General features: G+C 39.3%; 2 protein-coding genes across 8 annotated transcripts; both read left to right on the top strand.

Moving 5' to 3' along the window:
- Positions 1–1,794: 1,794 nt before the first annotated feature.
- On the top strand, positions 1,795–2,787 carry LOC114163513 (uncharacterized). Its single transcript, XM_028047818.1, has 2 exons — positions 1,795–2,040; positions 2,104–2,787. Exons 1-2 carry the CDS (start codon positions 1,795–1,797, stop codon positions 2,785–2,787), a joined length of 930 nt encoding a protein of 309 aa, XP_027903619.1.
- A 12,741-nt stretch (positions 2,788–15,528) lies between these two features.
- On the top strand, positions 15,529–22,623 carry LOC114164851 (GDP-mannose transporter GONST2-like). 7 transcript variants are annotated; one of them, XM_085666273.1, is made up of 6 exons: positions 15,534–16,015; positions 16,903–17,030; positions 17,731–18,081; positions 18,441–18,538; positions 18,632–18,669; positions 21,701–22,623. In XM_085666273.1, the coding sequence occupies exons 3-6, from the start codon at positions 17,984–17,986 to the stop codon at positions 21,776–21,778; spliced, it is 312 nt and encodes a 103-aa protein (XP_085522399.1). In that variant the 5' UTR covers positions 15,534–16,015; positions 16,903–17,030; positions 17,731–17,983; the 3' UTR covers positions 21,779–22,623. The 7 variants fall into 7 exon arrangements, 2 of the variants coding, with proteins under 2 accessions (XP_085522399.1, XP_085522400.1); XR_014984457.1 differs by having other exon boundaries at positions 15,529–16,015; positions 18,441–19,383; positions 21,701–21,923; XM_085666274.1 differs by lacking the exon at positions 16,903–17,030.
- Positions 22,624–26,352: the final 3,729 nt, after the last annotated feature.

Here is a 26,352-nt window from a genome sequence, read left to right as displayed (position 1 = left end):
TGTACATATGTATGGATATATGCTTAATAGAGTGCTATGTATGCGTGACGTGATTCATAAATGGTGAATGATGGGTATTGTGGGAACTTGGCATGTGAAATGAATGAGTGGATTGGAACTAAAGTAACATGGTATTGATATGAGATGAGGCCCTAGACTAATGGGGTGGTGGTGACTAGTGACATGGATTCAAAATGTCATACGTATGAGGAATTAATCCAAGGGGCTGGTATGAAACTGTAAATATGATTTAATGTTCTCGTATTGCTGATTTATGAATGTTGGTCCGTGTCAGTGTGTAATTCCTTGGGGTCTCTAGGTGAGACTTTCGGGGTTGCGCTTCAGTGGTCGGGACGTAATTCCATGGCCCCTGTTAGTGAGTGCCCATGGTGGTGCCCCATCTGTATAACTAGGTAAGGATTCAAGGTAAGGACTGCATCTTGACACTCTAAGGGGCCAGTTAGTCTCACTCAGAGCGGATTAACTCCTGTGGTGAAAGTAGCAAGAGCCCTGAAATTCATTAAGGGCTAACCTTGTGGTGAGGGAAAATTGATTCATTGAAACACTTGTAACACATAGCTCAGGGGTGAGCAACTCGGGGGTGAGTAGAGGCATCCACCACAAGTGCAAGCGTCCGCTGAATCTGACCAAGTTATATGTATCCGGATGAGTCGAGTCGTGTCGTAGTGTATTGATTGAAAGTCATAAGATGTTTGGTTGATTGAATGTATGGTATTGTGCATTTATATCTGATTTGATGGATGAAATCTCTTGTACTCTAGCTTACCTTACTTTTATTGTGGTGTGTTCTGCTGTGTGGTACTCTCTCTTGCGATGATCATCAACTTGTTGATGTGAGCAGATGCGAGGAATACCCGCGGGCAACAAGGAGATGATGGTTCCGCGGCATAATCTGCATGGGCTAGTTTTAGTTTCTTTAGTGGGCTTCTCTTTAGGGCTAAGGCCCATGTACCTGTTTGTTCTTTGATTAACATGCATTCCCTTGTAAACTTGTTAACTAGCTTTCTTTTGGGCATCGTGGTGTGCCTAGGCTTTTAAGGAGTTGGGTTTTGAACTCCAGGACTGCGCTTTACGTTATCTTTTATGACACTTCCTTTAATTTCGTATATTAAATTAAATGGGGTGTTACATTTATGGTATCAGAGCGGTCATTTCTTAAGTCTGGGGACTTGGATGTCCATTTAGTTTTCTCTGGTCTTCTCAGTGTTCTTAGTTAAATTCTTGCCTTATTCGAGCCTAACCAAGTGATTTTCTGTGTGCCAGTGAACTATGGCACCTCCTCGTCGGACTTCCCAATCATCCCAGGGGGATGCACCTGATATCGCCAAAGCAATAGAGGCGATGGTAGCAGCTATGGCGCAGCAAAGTGTTACGATGATGTAGCAGCATGAGGCATCCATGCAGCGACAGACGGCGTCGCTTGAGCAGCAGCAGGCGATGATGCAGCAGATGGAGGTTGCGAGGGTAGCTGCTGAGGATGCTCATCGACAGCATATGGAGGCCCTTCGCCAGCTGAAGGAGAACAGGGCGGCTGCCTCTGTGTTTGGCCCAAAGCCACGACCGTTAGTCAAAGAGTGGAGTCTGGAAGACTTCCTAAAACACCATCCCGTGAAGTTCAACGGGAAGACTAGCCCAGATGCAGCCAGTCAGTGGCTGAAGGACTTAGAGAGGATCTTCGATGCGAAGATGTGCCCGGCAGATAAGCGGATGGCGTTTGCAGTTTATATGCTGACCGGAGAGGTTGAACATTGGTAGATTAGCATGAAGTCCATCATGGAGGAGCGAGGAGAGCCTGTGACTTGGGAGGCCTTCAGGGGGAGATTCCTCTCCGAGTACATTCCAGATAGTGTCAAATATGCTAAGGAGATGGAGTTCCTCCAGCTCACTAAGGGGGGGAAGTCTGTGACGGAATATGCTGAGAGGTTCAAACACCTCAGCCGCTTCTATACACTGTCGCTTGATGAGGAGTGGAGATGTCGAAAATTTGAGAACGACCTTAGGGGAGATATTCGCTTGATGGTGGCACCCTTGTCCATCAAGGATTTTGCTGCTCTGGTAGAGAAGGCAAAAGTAATGGAGAAGATGAAGAATGAGGTAGAGGGCCAGCGATCTCAGCAGCCTCAGAGGATTGGTGGACCATCTGGGTCCAAGCCCAGACATGACGAGTGGAGGAGACCATACGACAAACCTCATCATCAGCCTCAGGGGTCTAGGGGTCCTCCTCCCCAGCAGAGTCGAGTTCAGTGCTATATATGTGGAGGTCCTCATCTGAGGAGCGCTTGCCCACGCATGGAGGGCTACTGCAGATGCAACAATTGTGGCAAGGAGGGCCACTTTGGGAAGGATTGTCCCACCCTTGCTAGGGCAGTAGCACGCCCTCCAGTTCAGGCTTCTCACCAGCACCAGCGGAGAGATAGAGGCAACAGGCCTCAGGCGACGGGCAGGGTATATGCCATGACCAGAGCAGAGGCTACAGGCTTAGGTAACATTGTTATGGGTCGATGTATGATAGCGGGTGAATCTTTGTGTGTACTGTTTGATTCTGGAGCGACACACTCATTTGTGTCATTTGCTTATGTGGAGCGTTTGGGTTTGACGGTGCGCGAGCTGCAGTGTGAACTTGCAGTATCTACCCCGACATCGGGTTTGGTCAGGACGTCGTCCTTGTGTGCTAGGCTTCCACTGGAGGTAGAGGGACGTAGGTACAGGGTGAACTTGATCTGTCTGCCTCTACAAGAGTTAGAGGTGATCTTAGGAATGGATTGACTCTCTGCCAATTGCGTTCTAATAGATTGTCGAGAGAAAAAACTGCTTTTTCCCGACGCATAGGAGCCTGAGTTGGTGTCTTCTCAGGGTGTTATGAAGGAACTACATGACGGCGCGTAATGTTACATGATCTTCACACATCTGGAGGTGGAGAGAGGAGAGGCGACGTTAGTGATACCAATTGTGCAGGATTTTGGAGATGTATTCCTGGAGGAGGTTCCAGGATTGCCTCCCAGTAGAGAAGTGGAGTTCTCTATTGATCTAGTACCAGGGACAAGCTCGGTGTCGATGGCCCCATATCGCATGGCTCCGGCAGAGTTGGTCGAACTTAAGAAGCAAATAGAGGAACTGATGGCGCAGGTTATCCGACCCAACATTTCGCCTTGGGGAGCGTCGGTGCTATTGGTAAAGAAGAAGGATGGGAGTTCGCATCTGTGTGTAGATTACAGGCAACTGAACAAGATGACTATCAAGAACAAGTATCCGCTCCCGAGAATAGATGACTTGATGGATCAGTTGCATGGGTCATCAGTGTTCTCGAAGATAGATCTGTGATCGGGTTATCATCAGATCTTGGTAAAGGCTGATGATGTACAGAAGACGACATTCAGATCCAGGTATGGCCACTACGAGTATGTGGTTATGCCTTTTGGTGTGACCAACGCCCCAACGATGTTCATGGACTACATGAACAGGATCTTCCGGCCTTTCCTAGATAAGTTTGTCGTAATCTTCATAGACAACATCCTTATCTATTCCAGGACTCAGGAACAGCATGCAGAACACCTGAGGTTGGTGCTTGGTGTTTTGAGAAAGAAGCAGCTGTATGCCAAGTTGTCCAAGTGTGAGTTCTGGATGGGTGAGGTTCAGTTTTTGGGGCATATGATATCTGCCCAGGGGATTGCTGTGGACCCAGCAAAGGTTGAAGCGGTGGTAAAGTGGGAAAGCCCTAAGTCAGCCACAGAGATCAAGAGCTTTGTGGGATTAGCGGGCTACTATAGGAGGTTCATAGAGGGATTCTCCAAGATAGTGGCGCCTCTAACTTTGCTTACTCGGAAGGACCAACCTTTCACTTGGACGGACAAGTGTGAGGAGAGCTTTTGGGAACTGAAGAGAAGATTGACTAGCGCTCCGATACTTGTGATCCCGGATGTCGGGAAGCCATTCGAGGTCTACTACGACGCCTCCCACCTCGGACTTGGATGTGTTTTGATGCAGGAGAAGAAGGCTGTGGCGTATGCTTCGAGACAACTTAAGGTGCATGAGCGTAACTATCCCACTCATGACCTAGAGTTGGCGGCTATAGTTTTTGCCTTGAAGATCTGGAGGCACTATCTTTATGGTGCCCAGTTCTGAGTGTTCAGCGATCATAAGAGCCTCAAGTATTTGTTTGACCAGAAGGAGCTGAACATGAAGCAGAGAAGATGGATGGAATTCTTGAAGGATTATGACTTCGAACTCCTATACCACCCAAGAAAGGCGAATGTAGTGGCAGATGCCTTGAGTAGGAAAACAGTGCATACTGCGCACCTTATGATTAAGGAGGTGGAACTACTAGAGAAGTTCAGAGACATGAGGCTACATGTGGAGTTGGGGTCTGAGTCCATTAGGTGTAGTACCCTTACTATATCTGGTGACTTTTTGGATTCAGTCAGAGAGAGGCAGTTGTTAGATGCCAGTTTAAACAAAGTCAGAGAACAATTTGGGTCAGATGAGGCCAATGACTTTGCTTTGGGTGGTGATGGCATACTGAGGTTCCAAGGTAGAGTGTGCGTACCGGACGATGTTGAGATAAAACGGTTGATCCTTGAGGAGGGGCATAAGAGTCGTCTTGGTTTGCATTCGGGCATGACTAAGATGTATCAGGATCTTAAGGAAACTTTTTGGTGGTAGGGAATGAAGAAGGATGTTGCACAATTTGTATCCGCTTGCCTAACCTGTCAGAAGGCAGAGGTGGAACATCAGAGACCCGGTGGGATTCTACAGTCGCTGGAAGTACCAGTGTGGAAATGGGACAACATCTCAATGGACTTTGTAACCCATTTGACACGAACTTTTGGAGGGCATGACACCATCTGGGTAATAGTGGATCGATTGACCAAGAGTGCTCACTTCTTGGCGATGAACTTGAGAATGTCAATGGCCAAGTTGGCCCAAGTGTACATTAAAGAGATAGTGAGGCTTCATGGGGTGCCTTCGAGCATAGTTTCCGATAGAGACCCATGATTCACGTCTCTGTTTTGGCAGACGCTACAGGGTGCGATGGGTAGCAAGCTCACCATGAGTTCAGCTTATCACCCTCATACCGATGGCCAGTCTGAGAGGACGATCCAGTCATTAGAGGATTTGTTGAGGACATGCATATTGGATCACTTGGGGGCTTGGGATGAGGTGTTGCCTTTGATTGAGTTTACCTACAACAACAACTTTCATGCGAGCATCGACATGGCACCATACGAGGCTCTTTATGGCAGGAGGTGTAGGACTCCTCTCTGTTGGTATCAGGATGGAGAGGCAGTATTGGTCGGATCCGAATTGTTAGAGCAGACCACTGAGAAAGTGAGGATGGTGAGGAACAGAATGCAGGCTTCCCAGAGTAGACAGAAGGCCTATGCAGACCGTAAGAGGAGACCCTTGGAGTTCGCAGCCGGCGATCATGTGTTCTTGAGGGTGACCCGAACCACTGGTGTGGGAAGGGCTCTCCACTCAAGGAAACTTTCTCCTAAATTCCTTGGCCCGTATCAGATCACGAGGAGGATTGGGCCGGTGGCTTATGAGATAGCTCTACCCCTACAGTTGGCGAACCTTCATCTGGTGTTTCATGTATCACAACTGAGGAAATATATTTTCAACCTGTCTCATGTACTAGAGGCTGAAGATATACAGATTAGGGAGGACCTAACAGTGGAAGTACCACTCATCGCCCTTGAGGATAACAAGGTTGAAGAACGCCAAGGAAAGGCTGTCACTCTTGTTAAAGTCATCTGGGATCGTAGGACAGGTGACTCGACTTGGGAGTTAGAGGAGGACATGAGAAAATCACATCCACACCTATTTACCCGGTGAGTCTTTATTTTCGAGGTCGAAAATTTTTCTTGTTGGGGAGAATGTAAGGCTCGTTTTCCATTCTGCCCCTTTTTCTTAAGGCTGCCTTAACCATTGGGCCTTAGGGTTGGCCAAGAAAGGGAAAACAGACTTAGTCCGCCCCAAACCCTAACCTAAACTCACTTTTCGTAAAATAGAGATCCCACTTTCTAGAGCTGCTGTCGTTGCCGTTTTCTGCTAGGGTTCCAACGTTCAGAGTCACGCTTAGCTTGGTCTTTGTTCTGCTCACGTAAGTACCTTTAATCCTTACCGCCTCTATCTTGTATAACTTTCACAGTAACAGTGGGAACCATGTAATAACTCGTTTTATCCACTGTTCCAGTTACGAGTCGGGTTCTAGAGCTGCTGTGCTCCTTAGTTCTATGCCGAAAGTCCTATACGAACCCATTTCTAGGTAGGGAAGCTCTAGCTCACTTGCATATTTCGTTTCTGTTATGTTATGAACTGTCATTTTGAAGTTATTGGAGCTGGTATGATGTGGTGATGAGTTGTGAATGTGTTAATATATGTGGGATGGGCTGGCATGGATCACTGTTGCAGGAAAACAGTAGCGAGACTTGCTAATCTCGCCCAAGCGAGCCAGTCTCGCCTAGGCGAGACAAACAGGGACTCGCCCAAACCCTTTTACGCGAGAGGTCGCCCAGGCGACCCGATCTTCTTTTTGAGCGAGCGAGCATCTCGCCCAGACAAGAGGGGTCTCGCCTAAGCGAGATCCCACATTGCTTTCTTGGTGTTTTGAGCCCTCGCCTAGGCGAAGGGGACTCGTCTGAGTGAGAATGTCTCGCCTGAGCGAGACCCTTCAGCTTGAGCGAGGGGTTAGGCGAGACAGTGCTGTGTTTTGGTTGTGTGTTTACTCTCGGATGATTGGAATTGTTTGGGTATGATTGCTATGATGAGATACATGTACATATGTATGGATATATGCTTAATGGAGTGCTATGTATGCGTGACGTGATTCATAAATGGTGAATGATGGGTATTGTGGGAACTTGGCATGTGAAATGAATGAGTGGATTGGAACTAAAGTAACATGGTATTGATATAAGATGAGGCCCTAGACTCATGGGGTGGTGGTGACTAGTGACATGGATTCAAAATGTGATACGTATGAGGAATTAATCCCAGGGGTTGGTATGAAACTGTAAATATGATTTAATGTTCTCGTATTGCTGATTTATGAATGTTGGTCCGTGTCAGCGTGTAATTCCTTGGGGTCTCTAGGTGAGACTTTCGGGGTTGCGCTTCAGTGGTCGGGACGTAATTCCATGGCCCCTGTTAGTGAGTGCCCATGGTGGTGCCCCATCTGTATAACTAGGTAAGGATTCAAGGTAAGGACTGCATCTTGACACTCTAAGGGGCCAGTTAGTCTCACTCAGAGCGGACTAACTCCTGTTGTGAAAGTAGCAAGAGCCCTGAAATTCATTAAGGGCTAACCTTGTGGTGAAGGAAAATTGATTCATTGAAACACTTGTAACACATAGCTCGGGGGTGAGCAACTCGGGGGTGAGCAGAGGCATCCACCACAAGTGCAAGCGTCCGCTGAATCTGACCAAATTATATGTATCGGATGAGTCGAGTCGTGTCGTAGTGTATTGATTGAAAGTCATAAGATGTTTGGTTGATTGAATGTATGGTATTGTGCATTTATATCTGATTTGATGGATGAAATCTCTTGTACTCTAGCTTACCCTACTTTTATTGTGGTATGTTCTGCTGTGTGGTACTCTCTCTTGCGATGATCATCTACTTGTTGATGTGAGCAGATGCGAGGAATACCCGCGGGCAACAAGGAGATGATGGTTCCGCGGCATAATCTGCATGGGCTAGTTTTAGTTTCTTTAGTGGGCTTCTCTTTAGGGCTAAGGCCCATGTAATCAGATATGTGATCTACTTTCTAAAGGGTCTTAATGATAGTTATAATACTATGAAAGCTCAAATTTTGCTCTTAGATCCTCTTCCTAATATAAACAAAGTTTACTCTCTCATTATGTAACAAGAAAGGCAAAACAATGGTATTGCCAACTTAGGAACAAAAAGTAAAGTCTTCTTTAATGCCACTGAAAGGCATTATAAGCCTTAAGATTAAGGCAATTGGAGAGGTCAAGGAAGAGGTATTGGGTCTCGATCTCAAGGAAGTGGAAGAGGAAGAAATCCCAACTATGGCAAGCAGAGTTCTTATTGCCATAAGATGAACCATACAGTGAAAGAGTGCTACTCAAAACATGGGTATCCACCTTAGTATAAACAAAGGAATGATTACAACAAAAATTCTATGGAAAAAGGGAGCAAATAGAAAAGAGAGCAACAAGTTTGTAATCTCAATATAAAGGAGGATTCTTCTGACAAGCAAACTATGAAAGATGAAGCTATTAAGGGATTCACAACAGATCAAATGTAGAAGTTACTGAAACTCCAAGAGGATTATGAGGATACTAAACATAGCATCAATCAAATGCAGAAACGAACTAATGCCACTGACAGAAACCCACAAGGTAAGAATCTTTGGATTCTTGATACCGGTTAGAATAAAGATTACTTCACTACCTTTTTTAGAATAAAACCTATGAAAATAAAGTTACCTAATGACAATATAGTTACCACAGATTGCTGGGAAAATTCAATTTTCTGATAACCTAATTCTTTTTATTGTCTTGTATGTTCCAAAATTCTCTTTCAATTTAATTTCAGTTCAAACCTTAATTAAGGATTTGAATTGTAATCTGATTTTTTTCCTCTAAGTGTTGTCAGATACAGGACATTATTACATTCAAATGATTGGGCAAGCTAATCTCACTCAAGGTATCTACTACCTTGATAACACTCCTGTCACCAAAATTACTAATTTTTTTCCTAGTACTGTTCTTAATTGTTCTAAGGTTGATGTAGATACTTAACATTATAGGCTTGGGCACCCAGCCCGTAGAGTTACTGAATAAATATGTAAAAATTTTCCTTATATTCAATCTAAAGGTTCTAATGTTTGTGATATATGCCACTTCTTTAAACAACATAAAATACCTTTCCACAAAAGTGATATTGTTTTTGATACTTGCTTTGATCTTGTTCATCTTGATATATGGGGACCCATAGCTATCCCCTTTGTTCATGGTCATAGGTATTTCCTAATTGTGGTAGATGAACACTCTAGACACACATTGATCTTTCTTCTGCACACTAAATCTGAAACTAGAAAACTTGTTCAGAATTTTATAATTCATGTTAAAAATCAATTTGACAAGACCATTAAATGTTTCAGAACTGATAATGGGCCAAAATTTAATTGTGTTGATATATTTAATGCTTATGGGATAAATCATCAAAAAAGTTGTGTAGAAACTCCATAACAGAATTCAGTTGTGGAGTGAAAACACCAATACATTCTCAATGTTACTCATAGTTTGTTGTTTTATTGTAATTTGCCTAAAGCCTATTGGTGTTGTGTTGTCACTCATGCTATTCATATCATTAACAGATTGCCCACTACTATCATAAATAAGAAATGTCCTTATGAAATTTTATATGAAAAACCTCATACTTACCTTAATCTTAAGGTTTTTTGAACTCTATGTTTTGCTAGTACCCTTGAAAATAATAGGACCAGGTTGGAACCTAGAGCTAGAAAATGTGTGTTTTTATGTTTTAAAACAGGTGTTAAAGGTTATGTTCTCCTTAACACTATAAGTAGAGAGATTTTCATATCTAGAAACGTGATCTTTTATGAGAATGTTTTCCCTTACAAAACTTTAAATTAGTGCATTCAAGCAATTGATAATAACGATCATGACTTGGATTTTTTATTGGACGACATTAATAATTGCGTCAATGATGACTATGCCAATAATGATAATAATGATCATCTAAACAACAATGATCAAGGCTCTGAAAGCATAAATCTAAGATGAAGGATTGACCCCAACCAAGGATGGAGGCACATGCTTAAGAAGACTAAGCATGTTTAGAAAGGAAGTTCACTCATCCTTCATCCCTTTCATTTGTGTTTGTTATTTTTGATTCCTAAAGTTGACTTAGTTGAATCAACTTTAGTTGATTTATTGACCTTTGACTAGGTTTGACTTGTTGACTATAGTTGACTTGACTTAAGCCAACATGCTAATCTATGTTTATTTGCTTTGTAGGTTAATTAGGAGTAAGAAAGCAATGCTAGGTGGCGCATGGTGATTGGGGAGCATAAATGATATGGAGGAGAGAGTAAAACAAAGACATAAAGCATAAAGTAAAAGGCATGAAGCAAATGTACCTATGTACCTTTGGTCTCCTTTGTTTTTAGTACACTTTGGCCACTTTTTGGAGACATATGAGACACATTCTTTGTCTCCTTTTGTGCTAGAAGGAAATTAGCCTTGCACACACCATAGTTGGCTCTTTTGTCTCTCATTTTTGTAACCTTATTTGACCTAGTTTCTAGAAGCTAAGGTTAGGTTTTTGTAGAGACATCCTTAGGTATCTTTTATTTGCTTAGAGGCCCCTAAACTCTTCTATATAAGGGGTGCTCCTAGACATGTAAAAGGGTTGAACATTTTGAAGTAAAAACACTCTTGTGTCTCAACCATTTGTGAGAGTTTCCTCCCTTGGGAGTGAATACTTTTAAGCCTTATCTTGCATAGCAAGTGGCGGCACACGTCCACTCATCTTCAAGGTTGCCATGGCTTCTAGCCTAGCCTTATAGTGGCATGCTTCTCACATTTTTACCATTTCTTTCCTATCCATTTTATGTTTTCTTCTTCCTTTAATTGTTCTTGGTTTTTTATGGTTTATGTGCCTTCCATTTCCTTTTTGTTTTGAATCAATCCATCATCTTCTTCTCTTGAGCTTTGTGAAAGGAACCTTCACATCTAGATAGCATGCTATCTTAATGTGCAGTGGGGATTTCACTTAGTTTTCTTATTCAACTCACACCATATTCAATAATCTTAAAAAGAAACAAGATAATCCTTCATCAATCTACAAAGAATAGAAAGACAGAAGAAAACTCCTTTTTACCTAAAGGACTACATAAAAGTGAACAATTCCACAAACCCTAAACAATTCATTCATAATAAATATGTTCATAAGACCAATTATCCCATTATTTTTGTCCTCTTATATAAATATTTGTCTAAAGAACAACTTAATTATACTCTTGCTATAACTGCTTCCTATGAACCTCAAACTTATGTAGAAGCTTCTAAGGATATTAAATGGCCTGATGCTATTAATAAAAAAATAAAGGCTCTAGACACTAGTGCAGATTTTGCTTTTTACCTCGCCTTATATGCCTCGGTTGGCAAGGAACCGAAGCATATAATGGCGTGGTGGCATTTTTGCAATTTCAAGCAACTTTTATGCCTCGGTTAAGCTAAAACTCGAAGCAAAAAAGGGTTATATGCTTCAGTTCAAAAAAATCGGTGCCAAAGGTGGCTCACATGCTTCGGTTGCACAGACTTGAAGCAAAAAACGTGGCTCTTTGGCCTCGGGTGACACTGAACCGGGGCCAAATAGGGCTATATGCCTCGGTTATTAATTGAACCGAGGCCATATAGTGAACTCCAACAAAATGCAAGTGTACAAGGGTCTCGACATCACCACGAACAAGGTCACCGAAGTAGAGTGTGGCGGGTCCCAAATCACTTACTTGACACTGTTGACCCTAGTATAAATTTCACTGCCAGCAACTTCTGTCGCCATGCCACTTCCGCAATCGATTCCATTATGGAAAGGAATGGCTTACCCATCATTGCTGCAAAGAAAACCAGATAAAAAACAAGCACTGTCGTGATGCGCCCAGAAAACGACTTTATGGCCTCGGGTCCCATTGCAACCGAGGCAAAAAAACGACTCTGTGGCCTCGGGTGATAACCGAGGCCAAAAGACCTCCCTTTTGGTGTCACCCCAATATGCCTCGGTTCTAAAACTGAGGCAGAATTACGAAAATAACCAGGGCCAAAAGCCCCAATATGCCTAGTACTTTACTGATCTTCCTAAAGGAAAGAAACCAATAGGGTGTAAATGGATTTTTAAAATTAAATATAACTCTGATGGGACTATTGAAAGACACGAGGCTAGGCTTGTAGCTAAGGGTTATACTCAACTAGAAGGGATTGACTTTATTGACACTTTATCTCCTATTACTAAGGTCACAACTGTGAGACTTCTGTTAGCCATTGCAATGACAAAAAAATGTTATTTACACCAAATAGATGCTGATAATGCCTTCTTACATGGGAACCTTGATAAAGAAGTGTACATGAAACCACCTCCAGATCTTCAAATTCCCAAACCAAGTCAAGTGTGCAGGTTAAACAAATCCCTCTATGGCCTCAAACAAGCTAGCCACCAATGATTTGCTAAATTGTCCTCTTTTGTCATTTCTACTGGTTTTATATAATCCCAATCTGATCACTCTCTTCTTACTAAAGAAAATTTAGATACTTTCACTATTCTCCTTGTCTATGTGGATGATGTGATCTTAGTACGCAATTTCATTACTAAAATTGACAAAATAAAGACTTCCTTACATGAAGCCTTCAAAATTAAAGATTTAGGAAGCTTAAAATACTTCTTCGATTTTGAAGTGGCTAGATCAAGTAAAAGGAATTCACTTGTGACAACGAAAGTATGCTCTGGATATCTTATCTTAGACGGGAATGTTGGAGTGCAAGCCTAGTCAAACACCGATAACGACGCCAAATTTGATAACACTGTCATTGACGCGATCAAATTAATATTGCTTATCTATAACAACTTCAGTTTTGTTTAGAATGTAGTCAACAAAATGGAAAAGGTAAAGTAACCCAAAGTCGTCTCCCATCGAACACGAAATTGATTTTTAACAAATTAGTTGTTATAAAACTATACAAAATGGTTAATCAAATAAAATAAGGAATAAAGAAATAAAATTTGAAAAAGATAAAAAGATAAAAAACAATGATAAAGAAAAATAGATTGATTCCACTACTTTTTCAAAATAGATCCATCATCGGTTATCTAAAGATTATTGCTCAATTAATTATTGTTGTAGATTTTCAAATTAATCAATGTAAATTCTCAATTAATTTGTTGGCGTTCTCACTATTAACCAAAGTAAATTCTCAATCAAAAGCAAGAACTTTGTAGATTAATCATAGTAAATTTAGCTAAAGTATATTCTCAATTAAATATCACTACTTTAATCATGTCCATTCTTTTACCTTTAAAATCATGCAAAAAGCTAAGTAACCAAAGTACATTCTTGATTAATTCTAGTTAAAGTTTTCACCTTTAATCAAAGTACATTCTCAATCATTGGTAGAAACTCATTCAATCACATGAAAATTTCTAAATTTAATCAAAGTACATTCTCTACTAAAATTAAAAACCCTTGAACTCATATGATTGATATGCATATAAATTAAAACATCTCACTAATTAGTTATGATGTAAAAACAATTACTTTCCACGTGATTCAAAGAACAATGAAATTATTTCATTCTAACCTCAAAATCCATAATGAAATTACAATGGAATCAACCCAAAAGTTTAACACTCCATTAAATCAAAATAAAAGAAAAATAGAAGAATGGAGAGAGAAAGAAATTAGCCCCCCCCTAAGGGTTTCTAAATTCCAAAGCGCCAAGCTTGTCTTTGTACTTTCCCTTGGTCTCTTTATATAGGTCTTGATTGAACTTGAATCTTATATTTTCTGTTGCTGAAATATTTTATCTTTTGATATAATATTTCAAATAATTATCAGTTTCTAAAATATTTGGAAGATTTCCTTTGTTGATAATTTGAGATATATCAAAGATAATTAATAAAAAATCTTTAATTAATTATTCAGCAACTTAATTTCTGTTCAATTATGCCCCTCTTGTAATCTCCTCCAATTATCTTCTAAATAATCCAATATCTTCAAGATATATTTTTTTGTTGTGGAGATCTAAAAAGATTCAAGAAGATCTTGCCATATTTAACACTACAAGAAAAATGTTTATTATCTACGAAATATGGTTCATACATAATTTCATTTTATCTACGAAAGTAAAATACATTCTACGAAAGTTTCCTAGGTAACGATAAAATAGATTATCTACGACGTTTACGTAGGTAACCATAACATAAACTTTTCATACGAAATATTACCTACGAAATTTAGCATAGAAAATAAATATCATTAAAAAGTATAAAAATGATTTAAAACAATGTTATCTACGAGATAGTTTCGAATGTAATATTATATAATTTATTTATTTTTATTAAAAATATAATGTATTTAAATTATTAAGTTGGGTCTTCAAACAATTCAAGTCGCTCAGTCATTGCCGAGTCATTATTTTCCTTCATTCCACTAGCCCTTGTGTACCCATTTGACAGTTATTCAGTGCTTAATTGTTCATCTTTAGTGTGTTTTCATCTGTTGGGCTTTATTGGGCCATTGTTCCGAATTTGGGTTAATTTTGCATTATTTAGCCCAATTTTCGTTTTTAATTATTTTTAGGTATTTGGGTGAAGCAATTTTGGAGATTGGACATTAATATTTAGTTGAAGACTTGCCACATCATTGCCACATCATTTCCACGTCATTTCCACGTCATTTGAGTGAATGAGCCAACATTAGAGGCCCAGGAGTGGCATTTTTGTAATTCTGAGTGATAGAATGACATTTTTGTAATTCTGAGCGACAGAATGACTTTTTTGTAATTCTGAGTGACAAAATGGCATTTTTGTAATTACTATGGCAAGGGGTGATGGGACCACGAGAATTAGGTCTATTTTCCATGCACCAGCCGCACACTTCATATTCTTTATTTTCTCCAACCTCCATTTTTGATGTTTATAAGCTTTGGAAGGTGACCCATGGTGGCACAAGCTATTTTTTCACGCTTTCCACTGGTTTTTTGACATTTTATGAGTCTTGGACAGTAGCTATTGCTTGTATCCACGTTTTCTACACCTTGGGTAACATTTATATTGAAGCATTTTCGTTTTTGGTGGCTATTTTCGTTATTCTTCTGTTATCCCTTGCTCATTTTCGTTTGCTGCCCATTTTAAGTTTTCAGCATCAATTCGAAGTCATTTGAATGGTTGAATTTAGAATTCTGTTGAAACCTAATTCGGATTCCATGAGGAACTAAGTTTTCACATTGATTCCTTGCCAAAGAATGAAATGAAACCTTGAGATTAATGTTTTGTTCGGTGGGTTTTGTTATTTCTCCGTTGTGGATTTGTGTTTGGATTTTTAATTGAAGAATCCAATATGAATTTGCTTAATTTTCGGAGTGGGAAACTCATTTTTAGTTGAATTTCATGCTTAATGAACATTGACCAAATCCATGAACGCTTGCATTGCTTAATTGCATGATGAATTTGTTGTTAACCTCCGCTTAGTTGTTTAACAACGAGTTCATGAGCTAATAACGAAACCAATTCAGTTTGCAAATTGTGATGGGAGAAATTTCATTTGAAACAAGGAATCACTACTATCTTTGAGGTTATTTAATTAAAAATTGCAATTACGTTTTGCTGTTGTGTTGAAATTCTGAATTTGCCTGCCAAACCCCCTTGTGTTGTATTGTTGTGTTCATCTGCAAATTAAAGCTTTGAACAAGAACATTGGTCGTTGGAAGACGACTTGGTTCAACTTTCATATACTACATTTTATCTATTTTAATTTGGTGGGGTATGACCTCTATCACTCATCCTCTCACATAGATGCTCTTTCATCTTGTTCATTCCTCTCGCTGTTCAAGTTCATCTGGTTCAAGATTAACTCAAACTGGTTAACCCTACTCACTACTCATGTTCATCCTAACAACTCACCTAACACCTATTCATCTAAGGCCACCCAAAAGTTGTTCATCAAAGGGTCTATTCCTGGACATTCACGACTCTCGACATTCATTATGATGAGGTTCGGTTGAGGAACGAATGTGCGACTGTGCAAACATAAGTTTAGGGCTTTTTTGTGTGACTATGCAAATGACAGCAGCACGACTGAGGTTCGTCCTAGGCTGACACTCACGCTCACCCAACATCGACTGCGATTCATCCCCAACGCTCTCTATCTCGACCCAACTTGCGAGTGTTTGAACGCCATTTGTCGTGAGGAAAGCAAAGATCGAACCCAACTCGCGACTTTGCGAACGAGGTTTGCGAATTGGGTTTTTTTTTTTTTTCCAAAGAGAAGAAATTTGGGTTTTTTCCTGGAAATTCATTGGTTTAGGGATTTATATTTTGCATGTTTTTGGACAATTTTAGTCAATCCTCCACTTTTCCAATCTTAATCTTAGCATCTTAGTTTAGATAATGGTGACTTATGCCATGCATTATGGCTGGAAAATGGCTATTTTTGTCTATTAGTTATTTCATTTGCTTAGCTTGACAACAAGTGGAGGAACATAAAAGTCATAGTGAATTCCAAGGTTGTTTCCTCGGTGGTGTTTGTTATACACCGAAGCTTCTGTCAATTAGATTATCATCAGACACTTACTAGGCCTGGGGTAATTGAAGAGTGTTTTGCCTTTATGTGATGTCCTTTATTATGTTAATGATGGCTGGTATTCACTACTTCTTTATAAATCTTATTAATTATTTTGTTACTTCATTGATACTAAAGTTAAAGATTTTGATATGATTTTAATCAAATTACATTTGCAATATGAATATTTTTGCTGTCAATCTATGGTTGAATTTTCAAGAATATGAAATCTTTATACAGCTTGACTATTGATATTACATTTCCCTATGGTGTTTCTCTACACCAAATATTTTTGTCCATATCTCGTTGATAGAGAAGTGTTGGTTTCGAGAGAGAGAACTTGAGGAGTTCCACAAAAAAGAATTTAAAATTGTATGTATGTTTAGTTTAATTAAGTTGGGTAATTTGATAGATGTAACTACCATATGATATCTAACTTACTTCTAGTCAAGCTTGGCCACTCATAAGAAGGCAAAACTTAGTATCGGGGCATTACTTTCCATGAATTCTGATAACATAAGGTTTTACTGATGTTTCTTTGTACCAATGTGTTGCAGGGTGGTATGTTGGGGTCATGATTTCTCATTTCATATTGTTCCCCTTTCAATTAAGTCCTCTACTTTTCTTGGTTATTGTTGTTTCTAAACGTCAGAATCCCAAAGTTTAGACCGCAATGTTTATGATGGTAAATGGCATTCTTAGATTGAACTTGTTCAATAACATCTACTATATCCATAGGATGACTAAATCATCTTTTATTCTTGTTATATGAAAACTTCATGCACTTGTAGCAGTAAGTTCAAATAATTGTAAGTTTCAGTTTAATCAAGGTGAAACATGTTGGATACTTCATGATGCAAATGCAACAATCCTTGGTAATACAATGTGTTTGAAACAAACATCTCTTTGTTCTGACATTTGTATGCTGACAAATTGAACAATGTTTGCTACTTTATCATGTCAGAAATCATGAAAAAGAAAATGCTGAGAGTCTCATTAATTGGTCAAGTTGTATGATTAATCTTGAAGTCCATGTTATTCACTAAATTGCTAATAAGTCATATTAGTTATTGCTCATTTTAGTTTATGAAGTATTTTCTGGTTCTCTATACAAAATTCATATAGATTATCTCTACTGTCACTATTGTTATTACAGATCTCTCCTTTGATACAATTGGTTATGCCTGGCAGATTATCAATTGTGTTCTTACTACAAGTTATTCCTTATGTCTATTTATCCTTTGTTTCATGTCTATATTCTTTAAAGAAACTTATGATCAATTTGATACTAGGATTGATGGTTTTGAGAATGAGAACCTTCATTAGATCAAATTTCAGTTCTATTTAATCCAAGCTTTGATTATCTGTTTTCCTTTTTGTGGCAGCTTACTCTTAGGTGGTTAATGGATGAAGCAAAAAAGTCAACAAAATCTAGATTTCTTAAAGAGGTGTCAATGGTGTTGCTGAACAATTTATTGTCCTTACCTTTTGCCATCATCTTGATTCTCTTTTTTGGAGAGTGGCATTATGTAATACATTCCTGATTGAATGTGTTTCTCTTCTTCATAATTCAATCATCCCTTTTGCCTCCCCACCATTGTTTTCCTCTCGATTTCCAGCGATGTCGTTAAACTACTGATGTTTTGGGTGGTTGCAACCGCCAGTGGACTGCTTGGACTCTCTATCAGCTTCACCTCAATGTGGTTCTTTCATCAAACTGGTCCTACAACTTATAGGTACTTTTGTGGAGTAAAAATTCAGTAATACATTGATGTAGTCTTGCTAAAAGTCATAGGAACATGTTCAATGATTTCTTATGGATAAAATTTGGAGATAGATTCAGTGACTTTTTTCTGAAAGAAACCAATTAACTTTAGTTAATTTTCATGTGTTGAACGATTAATTTCAATCTCTTTTTAAAAAATTATATAAAATAAAGTTAAAAAGTCACTGAGTCTGTTCCCTAAATCTGGGACAAAAAAGGATGCTAAAGATTTCAGTGAATAAACTAACTCTACCATTTTATCAGATTTTACTATTTCAGATGTTTACTTTGATGTGAGTTCGGTCTAATGCGTTTGTGTGTGTTTTACAGTCTTGTTGGCTCCTTGAACAAGATTCCTATCTCTATTGCTGGAATTTTAGTGTTCAAAGTTCCTCTTAGTGTATCAAATTTATTCAGCATTTTGTTTGGTAATTCATTAAGAACCATTTCACTTTTTATTTATTTGGTAATGACTACTTCCTTTTAATCTTACTGAAACAAAAATTGCACTCTATTTTTAGGTCTTTTTGCTGGTGTACTCTTTGCAAGAGCCAATATTGTAAGACTCGAGGAATTTAAATAATTAATTGAATAATTATTTAATAAATTCGGGTAGTAGGAGCTTTGAACATTGATTTAAGGCATTTAATGCGGAAAGCTATGACGTGGAAAAGTACTAGCTCAAGTGGTTGAGAGTACTTAAATGTGTGAGAGGACTTGGGTTTAAGTCCTATATATGTCGTTTGTGTGTTATTTAATTATTATTGTTTTTAATAATATGCTAGAGCATGTTCAGTGATAATATAATCATAAAATTATATTAATCATCATGAAACATGAATTGGTTAAATGGTGGAACATTGATTTGGCTTTGGCATGGTGAGGGGTTCAAACCTTGGTGAACCTAAATTAAACTTTATTTTTTTGCCAAAATGTTCTTTGGCATGAAGGTGAAAGGGCAAGGAAACCCAAGCAGCCAAGGGAGCGCTGGAAAACCATCATAAGACAACAAATTGAATGGCATTAACCTTAGTTTAATTGTAATTTCGTTTTGCATCATTAATCCCACATTAAGACACCAATTATTGGCCAATTAAGGGAAAAAGAGAGAGGTTTTGTGGCTGGTTTTGTTGGATGGGTAGAGGAATACGAAAATCAGAGTAAGGTGAGTGTATTAAGTGAGACATTGAAGCTAAATTGAGGAGAACTAAGGAAGGCTATTGGAAGTAAGGGAGAACCAAGGGTTACTCAAGTTTTCAGCAAAGGAAACCAGGTTAGGGGAGCTATACTCCGCTATTTTTGTATTCGTTTTGTTAATGATATGCAATATATGATGAATTGGATGTCCTTATTATGGTTATTTTGTGTGATTCTGCATTTTTGGAAATTTTCTAGAAATCGCCTAACGGGTGATGAATCATCGCTAGGCGATACTTCATTTTGTTTGGGTTTTGGGGTTCCTGCAGAGGGACCGCCTGGCGGCACACCCCTGGCCGCCAGGCGATGCAAGTGGATTTACCTTGATTTTTATGTTTTTCTTATTCTGGACGGATTATGATTAGAGGGAAGTCTAGTCCTAACTGTTTGTGAATGATTTAATATCATATGTTGACGAAATCACATGTATTGGGAAAATTAAATTGGGAAGAAATCACATGAACATGGTTAGGGATTTGGAAATTGGGAATTTCGTGACAATGGTAAATAATGCGCGAATTGCAATGATTCAATGTGGATTTAAGATTTAACTTGATTTTCAATGGCATAAAATGAAGGCTAGTCAATTGAAATAGGGTAGTTGACGAAGGAACGCGTTTCTAGACAACTTGAGAATCTAGGAATTTAGTTCACGCAGTGCAGGAAGGAGTTCGGGAAATTCCAGAAAGCTATGATCCGCTTGGCAGTGAGCTGTGTACCGCCAGGCGACGTGACAGTAAGAGTGGTTGAGGTTTGTAGGTGCGAGTGGGATTTTTGGGTCCTTGAATCTGTAGGAATCGCTTGGCGGCACCCAATTGGTTGCCAGGCGCCATATCAATGATGTGTGGTGCTTTGATTCACGAAAAATGCTGTTTTTTGTAATTTTCGCGGAACAGGTACCGCCCGGCGCTAGCTCAGTCCCGTCAGGTGCCACATCCTCACTTCTGGGCGCTAGGCGCAACCATTTTTCTAGTTTGCGCAGTTTTCGTAAAACTGCTTTTCCTGGTTCGTTAACCGTCCGATTTAGGTGAAATTGTGGCAAGTGGTCCATAACATGTGGTTCTTCACTTTGAATGGTGGAGATTGGATTTGGAGGTGAGTAGCTAGAGATATACATTGCTTAATATTGTTGATTCTCTAGTCTGTAAAATACATGAACAAGCTCTGGATAAGTTCAAGTAACTTCTAAAGAAGCATGATTAGGTTATGTGGTAAGTCTCTATCAATTTGAATGTTTCTTTGGGTTAGTCACATGTGAAGAATTGGTTTGGTGAAGTCATGGGTGTCAATATTAAATTGCATCGGTGCATAATCTCATGTGCTTAAAATTGTTAGAGTGTCGCTGCTTATATTTTGTTTGAGCATGCTTGGGATGGTCTATATGACTAGGGGATGAATGAACATGTGAGATGCTATATGGCCTGTAACATTATAGATGGCAATGCTTTTCATTAGGGGTACTCTAGAATGAGAGCAAATGAGAGCAACCTGTGTGAAGTGAGCTTGAACCTGAACTAAAACCAGTAAAGTTCAAGTACCGGTGTAGCGCTTGGCGGTAAGGAGGGGGCGCCAGGTGGAGTTTGTAGTCCAGTGAATACTAAGGCGCGTGGCGCCTGGCGGTAGAGGAAGTCCCGCCAAGTGATAATTATAGTGGCAGTGAAGACTAAGGCGCTTAGCGCCTGGTGGTATGTGTCCCCTGCCAGGCAATCTGGAAGCGGCAACGCCTGGTGGTACGTGTCCCCCGCTAGGCGATTTTGCTGCAGCAGATTGGTGTTATGCTTGCTATGATGTGCGTGATCTGCAAGGCTTCTAAGATATCTTAAAGGTCGGCTTGCTGCTGTTCCTTGAGTTGAGCTCGGAACGTATCCTTTAGTTGAGCTCGGGATAGGGGTTAAGCACGTGGCATTCCTCGAGTTGAGCTCGGGATAGGGGTTAAGCACGTGGCATTCCTCGAGTTGAGCTCGGGATGGCGGATGAACACGAGAAACCCTTGAGTTGAGCTCGGGTTGGCGAGTGTTGCCGGTGTGAGTGTGTTGGTTGTGGCCAGTACGGATGGGTCCAGATAGATTGCCCTCCTCAGTAGTTGACTGACGAGTTTGGTAGTCTTGGGACGTTACGAATTATGTTCGTATATGGGAACTCCACCTAGCGTTACGGTGTATGATCCGTAGCATGGTTTCCCGCACGTGCTCTATCGGTTGTGGCCGATAGGTATGGCAGCAAGACACCTTGAGGTACTCACTAGAAGATGTAGAACATGAATAACATGGAATTCCTTTGGTGTGATTGTGTGATTGATATATTTGTGCCATATATATATATATGTTTATTTAGTTAGCTCACCCTATCTGCTTGTGTTTGGCGATGATCGTGTACGCGGTACACGGGAGCAGATGATGTTGCAGGTGGATCTGGTGAGGCTTAGCAGCGGAGCGGAGAAAACTCATGGGAACAGTTTGATAGAGTTTTAGAATAAAGATGTAATCTATTATGAGACTGTTTTGTTATTTTATTGAATTTTGAGAAGATTTGAACTTAGAGTTATCTTTATTATGAAATAAATTCTTTGAAATTTCCCGCGTTTTTGGGAAATGGATTTATAATAAATGTGATTTTATTTTCTTATTTTATATTATATTTTAAACCCGTAATATCTGGTCGGGATGTTACAAATATATCTTCATAACATTATACCGTATAGGTTATAGTAACCTATATATAAACACTAACACAAAAAAGCCTTTTAACATCCGATATTTTTGACCTTTGACGTCTGCCCAAACATCGACGTCGTACTAGGTGACGTCAAAATAATGTCAAAAAACAGAGCAGACATCACTTAACGTCGGGGCAAAAGGGGTCCGACGTTATCCAACGTTAGGGCCAAAATCAACAAACGACAATTTTTGCGCTAAATGGAGCCAAAAAACATAGCAATTTGACTTCTGTTGGGCTCTGATAGACGTTAAACAGAGCAGTATTGTAACATCCCACCCGGATATTACGAATTTTAAAAGAAAATTAGAAATAAATACGTCAGCATCATTTATTAAATCTCATTTAATAATAATATCTCGTTTCCCCAAAACACGGGAAGTGTAAAAGTTCATTAAGTTACCAGTAAGTCCATAAATACAAAACGGTGAGTTTAGTCAAGTAGGCCATGAGCCTTTACATCAGATTTTCAAAATGGAATAACAAAAACATAAACATAAAAGTTCCCATAATCATCCCCTCTCCGCAGCTAAACCTCAACAGCTCCACCTGCATCATCACCTACTCACGTGTACCGCGTACACGATCATCACCAAACACAAGCAGATAGGGTGTGCTAACAGTTAAAACACACAAAAATATATCAAACATACATATACATGTATAACCAATACAAATAATGCAACAATAGCACCAACTCTTTCTGTATACTGCAGGACCACAAACATATAGAATATCCCTACTTTTCCCACAGAACCTTACTCCATTTCCATCACATGGCCACCACCATGTACACAGATGCACCTAGTGAAAGACTCGTTACCTTCCCTCCACATGGCCACCACTATGTATATTAAATACATCAAGGAACCTCGTTCCATTTCTTTCACATGGCCACAACCATGTTAGCAGTGTTATACCTCTTCTAGTAAGTATCTCAAGGTGCCTTGCTGCCACACCTATCGGCCACAACCGATAGAGCACGTGCGGAAATCATGCTACGGATCACACACCGTAGCGCCAGGTGGAGTTCCCAAATACGAACATAGTCCGTAACGTCCCAGGACTACCAAACTCGTCAGCAACCACTAAGGAGGGCAATCCATTGGACCCATCCGTACTGGCCACAACCAGCACACTCACACCGGCACACTCGCTAACCCGAGCCACAACTCAAAGTTCCTCGTGTTCATCCGCTATCCCGAGCCACAACTTAAGGGAAGTCATTCCGGGCCACAACCCATAGAATGCCACGTGCTTAACCCCTATCCCGAGCCACAACTCAAGGATACGTTCCGGGTCACAACCCATGGAACACTAGCAAGCCCACCAAGAAGATATTTTAAAAGCCATGTAGAACACCTCTTACAAGTTTCATCTTGACTTATAAACACAGCAGGTACATCATCCTTAAACGTACCTCTTCGCCCTTGCTTGCTTAAATTAGAACTTTTGTTTAACCATTACAGCCCACCTCTCATAGCTAGACCCCCAACTTGTGCAAGCATCCAGAACCACTGCAGCCTACGTATTCTCGCTTAAGCGATCTCATGCTCGCTTGGGCGAGACTCTCGTTCGCCCAGAATAAAAGTGCCTCGTGTAGACGACGAGTCTCTCAACACAACAACCTTCCCTCGCGATCTCGCTTAGGCGAGAGGGTCTCGCTTGGGCGAGACGTACTCCCGCTCAAGACAACCATCAACCTCGCCTGCGCGAGTTGTTCAAGCAAACCACACAAATGCACATGATTTCTCGCTTAAGCGAGTCTCACTCGCCTAAGCGAGATGAGCCCTCGCCCAAACTCCAAAACTCTCCGCCCGAGCGATGGCCACGAGCAGACAAAGGATATGCGTCCCTGCATATCTCGCCTAGGCGAGCCGGACTCGCCTGAGCGAGAATTGCAGGTTTTGACACTGATTCACGCACACACATTCTACACCAGTAATCCAACACACTCCCAAAATATGCCCATCCAATTTGATCAAATTGCAACACCAAAACAGCATACTTTAGACACATTAAAACCCATAACCCCGGAATTTCACAACAGCAACACCCTCAAATACAAAATACCCATCATGTTCATGCAATTCGGTAGAAATCCCAATCAAATAGTGCCAATTCACCCAAACCCCCAATTCATCACATGATTAACCCGAAAATCCAAGGCATAAAATCATCAAACTCATACAATCAAAATAGATTACAATATTACGGGTTCAGCTCCCCTAACCTGAAATTTTCCTTTGTTTAGACAATGGCAGAACGTTGGAAATCTCTCCATGGTCACTAGGGAGCCCAACACCCTCCCTTCACTATGCTCTCAGATACCAAAACCCTTCCCAAATTTTCGCACCCTTGCAGAACCCTCAGAAAACAGCTTCTCCAAACCCATTTTCTCTCTTAAAAATTGCCTTTTAAAGGTGCCTTAAAGGGGTTTAATTGCCTAAAACGAAAATTAGGTTTTAATGGTAAGTTTTATTATTATTTAAGGTCTTGACTATTAGTTTTCAGCCTTCCTAGCTCCCGCTAGAATTCTCTTCCCCTTTTTATATTCCCGCCATACCAATTTTTCGCAAAAAGAAAACTAAAGGTGTGCCATCAAGAGTTGAAGCCATGACGTTCCCAACGCCAAGTCAAAGCTAAACCACCAAGCCAACTTATATTTCTTGCTAACACACACAATTCAAGCATTATCTCATACACAAATGTGGCCCAACATATTATTAAAACATTAATAACAAAATACACATAATTGGCATATACAGGACTCGAACCCAAGTCCTCTCACACAAACAAAATACTCTCAACTACATGAGCTAACCCTTTTCCACGTCACATATAACAGAAATTAATGTCATAAATGCATAACTTACCCGCATTTATTAATTAATTATTTATTTAATTAATTATTTTTCGCGGATCTTACAAGTTTGACTTCAGTCGGTCAGTTTTAACATGGGACTTTTTCTAGCCAAATGTTATGTGGGTGACATTATAGGGCTTTTTGTGTTAGTGAAAGTGTGTGAGAATTAATACATATATGATAACTATACATATTTTTTATTAAAACGTGTAATTCTTTAGTTTATTTATGGCTTTGTTTATTTCAGTAAAAGATTTTGTAATTTCTTTCTGATTTGATGTATTCTTCTTATTCTTCTTTTTCTTGAATAATAATGATCTGATGCTATTCTTTGACAAACACCCGAAAATGTAAATAGATTGTGTGATATGTGTAGGATACAGAAAAACACAAATAACAATTTTTCTGAGTACTGGAAATAATAATATTTAATGTTCTTAGGTCATAATAAGTTTATGTACTCGTGTTTATACATATTCAGTGTTCATGTACAATTGAAGACAACTTGGTTTTAGACATCCTTTTCCTAGCATATTACGACTCATTTTGTACTTATAACGGGGAAATCTAGAAGAGTCTTGGTTCTCTTTACAAGGTATAATAATTATAATTTGGTTACATTAAATAGGTAGATATTTTATGATTTGACCAGGAAATATTTTACCAAATATTTCCTATCATCCTTTGCACTCTTTTTCTCCACCATGTTCTATTCACATTCACAAATCCACACCAAAAAATGTCACTAAGTAGGTTCTTGTATGCATGTTGAACTTGATATTTGAACTTTACCAAATATTTATTTGATATTCTCTCTTTCTCTCTCTCTCTCTCTCTCTATATATATATATATATATGAATTTTAGAATGTTTTAATTTTTATATTTTGTTTATATTTGAGTTATCTACGAAATTCTTTGTAGGTAATTTATCTACACAGGTTTTCGTAGATAAGTTACCTACGAAACATTTCATATGTAAGTTACCTACAAAATATTTCGTAGGTAATTCGAATATCGGATGACACATTTTTTGACGAATATTTTCGTAGATAATTATGGACGCTCCAATTTCATAGATAATGATCGTAGGTAAGTTACCTACAAAGTATATTTTAGTAGATAAAGTTACCTACCAGCAAAATACCTACAAAATTTTCTTCGTAGGTAATTCGTAGATAAATTCAAATTACCTATGAAAAAGACACATTACCTACGAAATATTGGCATAGATAATAAACATATTTCTTGTAGTGTAAAAAGATTTAGTAGTTATTATCTTTTGATATTTTATGATATAATTAAATAAGATAATTATTTAAAAATATAAAATAAAATATCTAAAGATATATTTTCCCTAATTATCTTTCATCATAAATATTTATGAATTATCAAAGCCCTTCTTCTTGAAAAAGATAGAGAAAACCGCAAGGTCAAATTTTTGTTGCTTGTTCCCTCTTCTTGG

Source organism: Vigna unguiculata, chromosome 9 (assembly GCF_037176805.1).
Source record: "Vigna unguiculata cultivar grain cowpea cultivar isolate G323 ecotype 2 chromosome 9, ASM3717680v1, whole genome shotgun sequence".
In the NCBI taxonomy this organism is placed as follows: Eukaryota; Viridiplantae; Streptophyta; class Magnoliopsida; order Fabales; family Fabaceae; genus Vigna; species Vigna unguiculata.
This window is presented reverse-complemented; position numbering and strand designations above follow the sequence as displayed.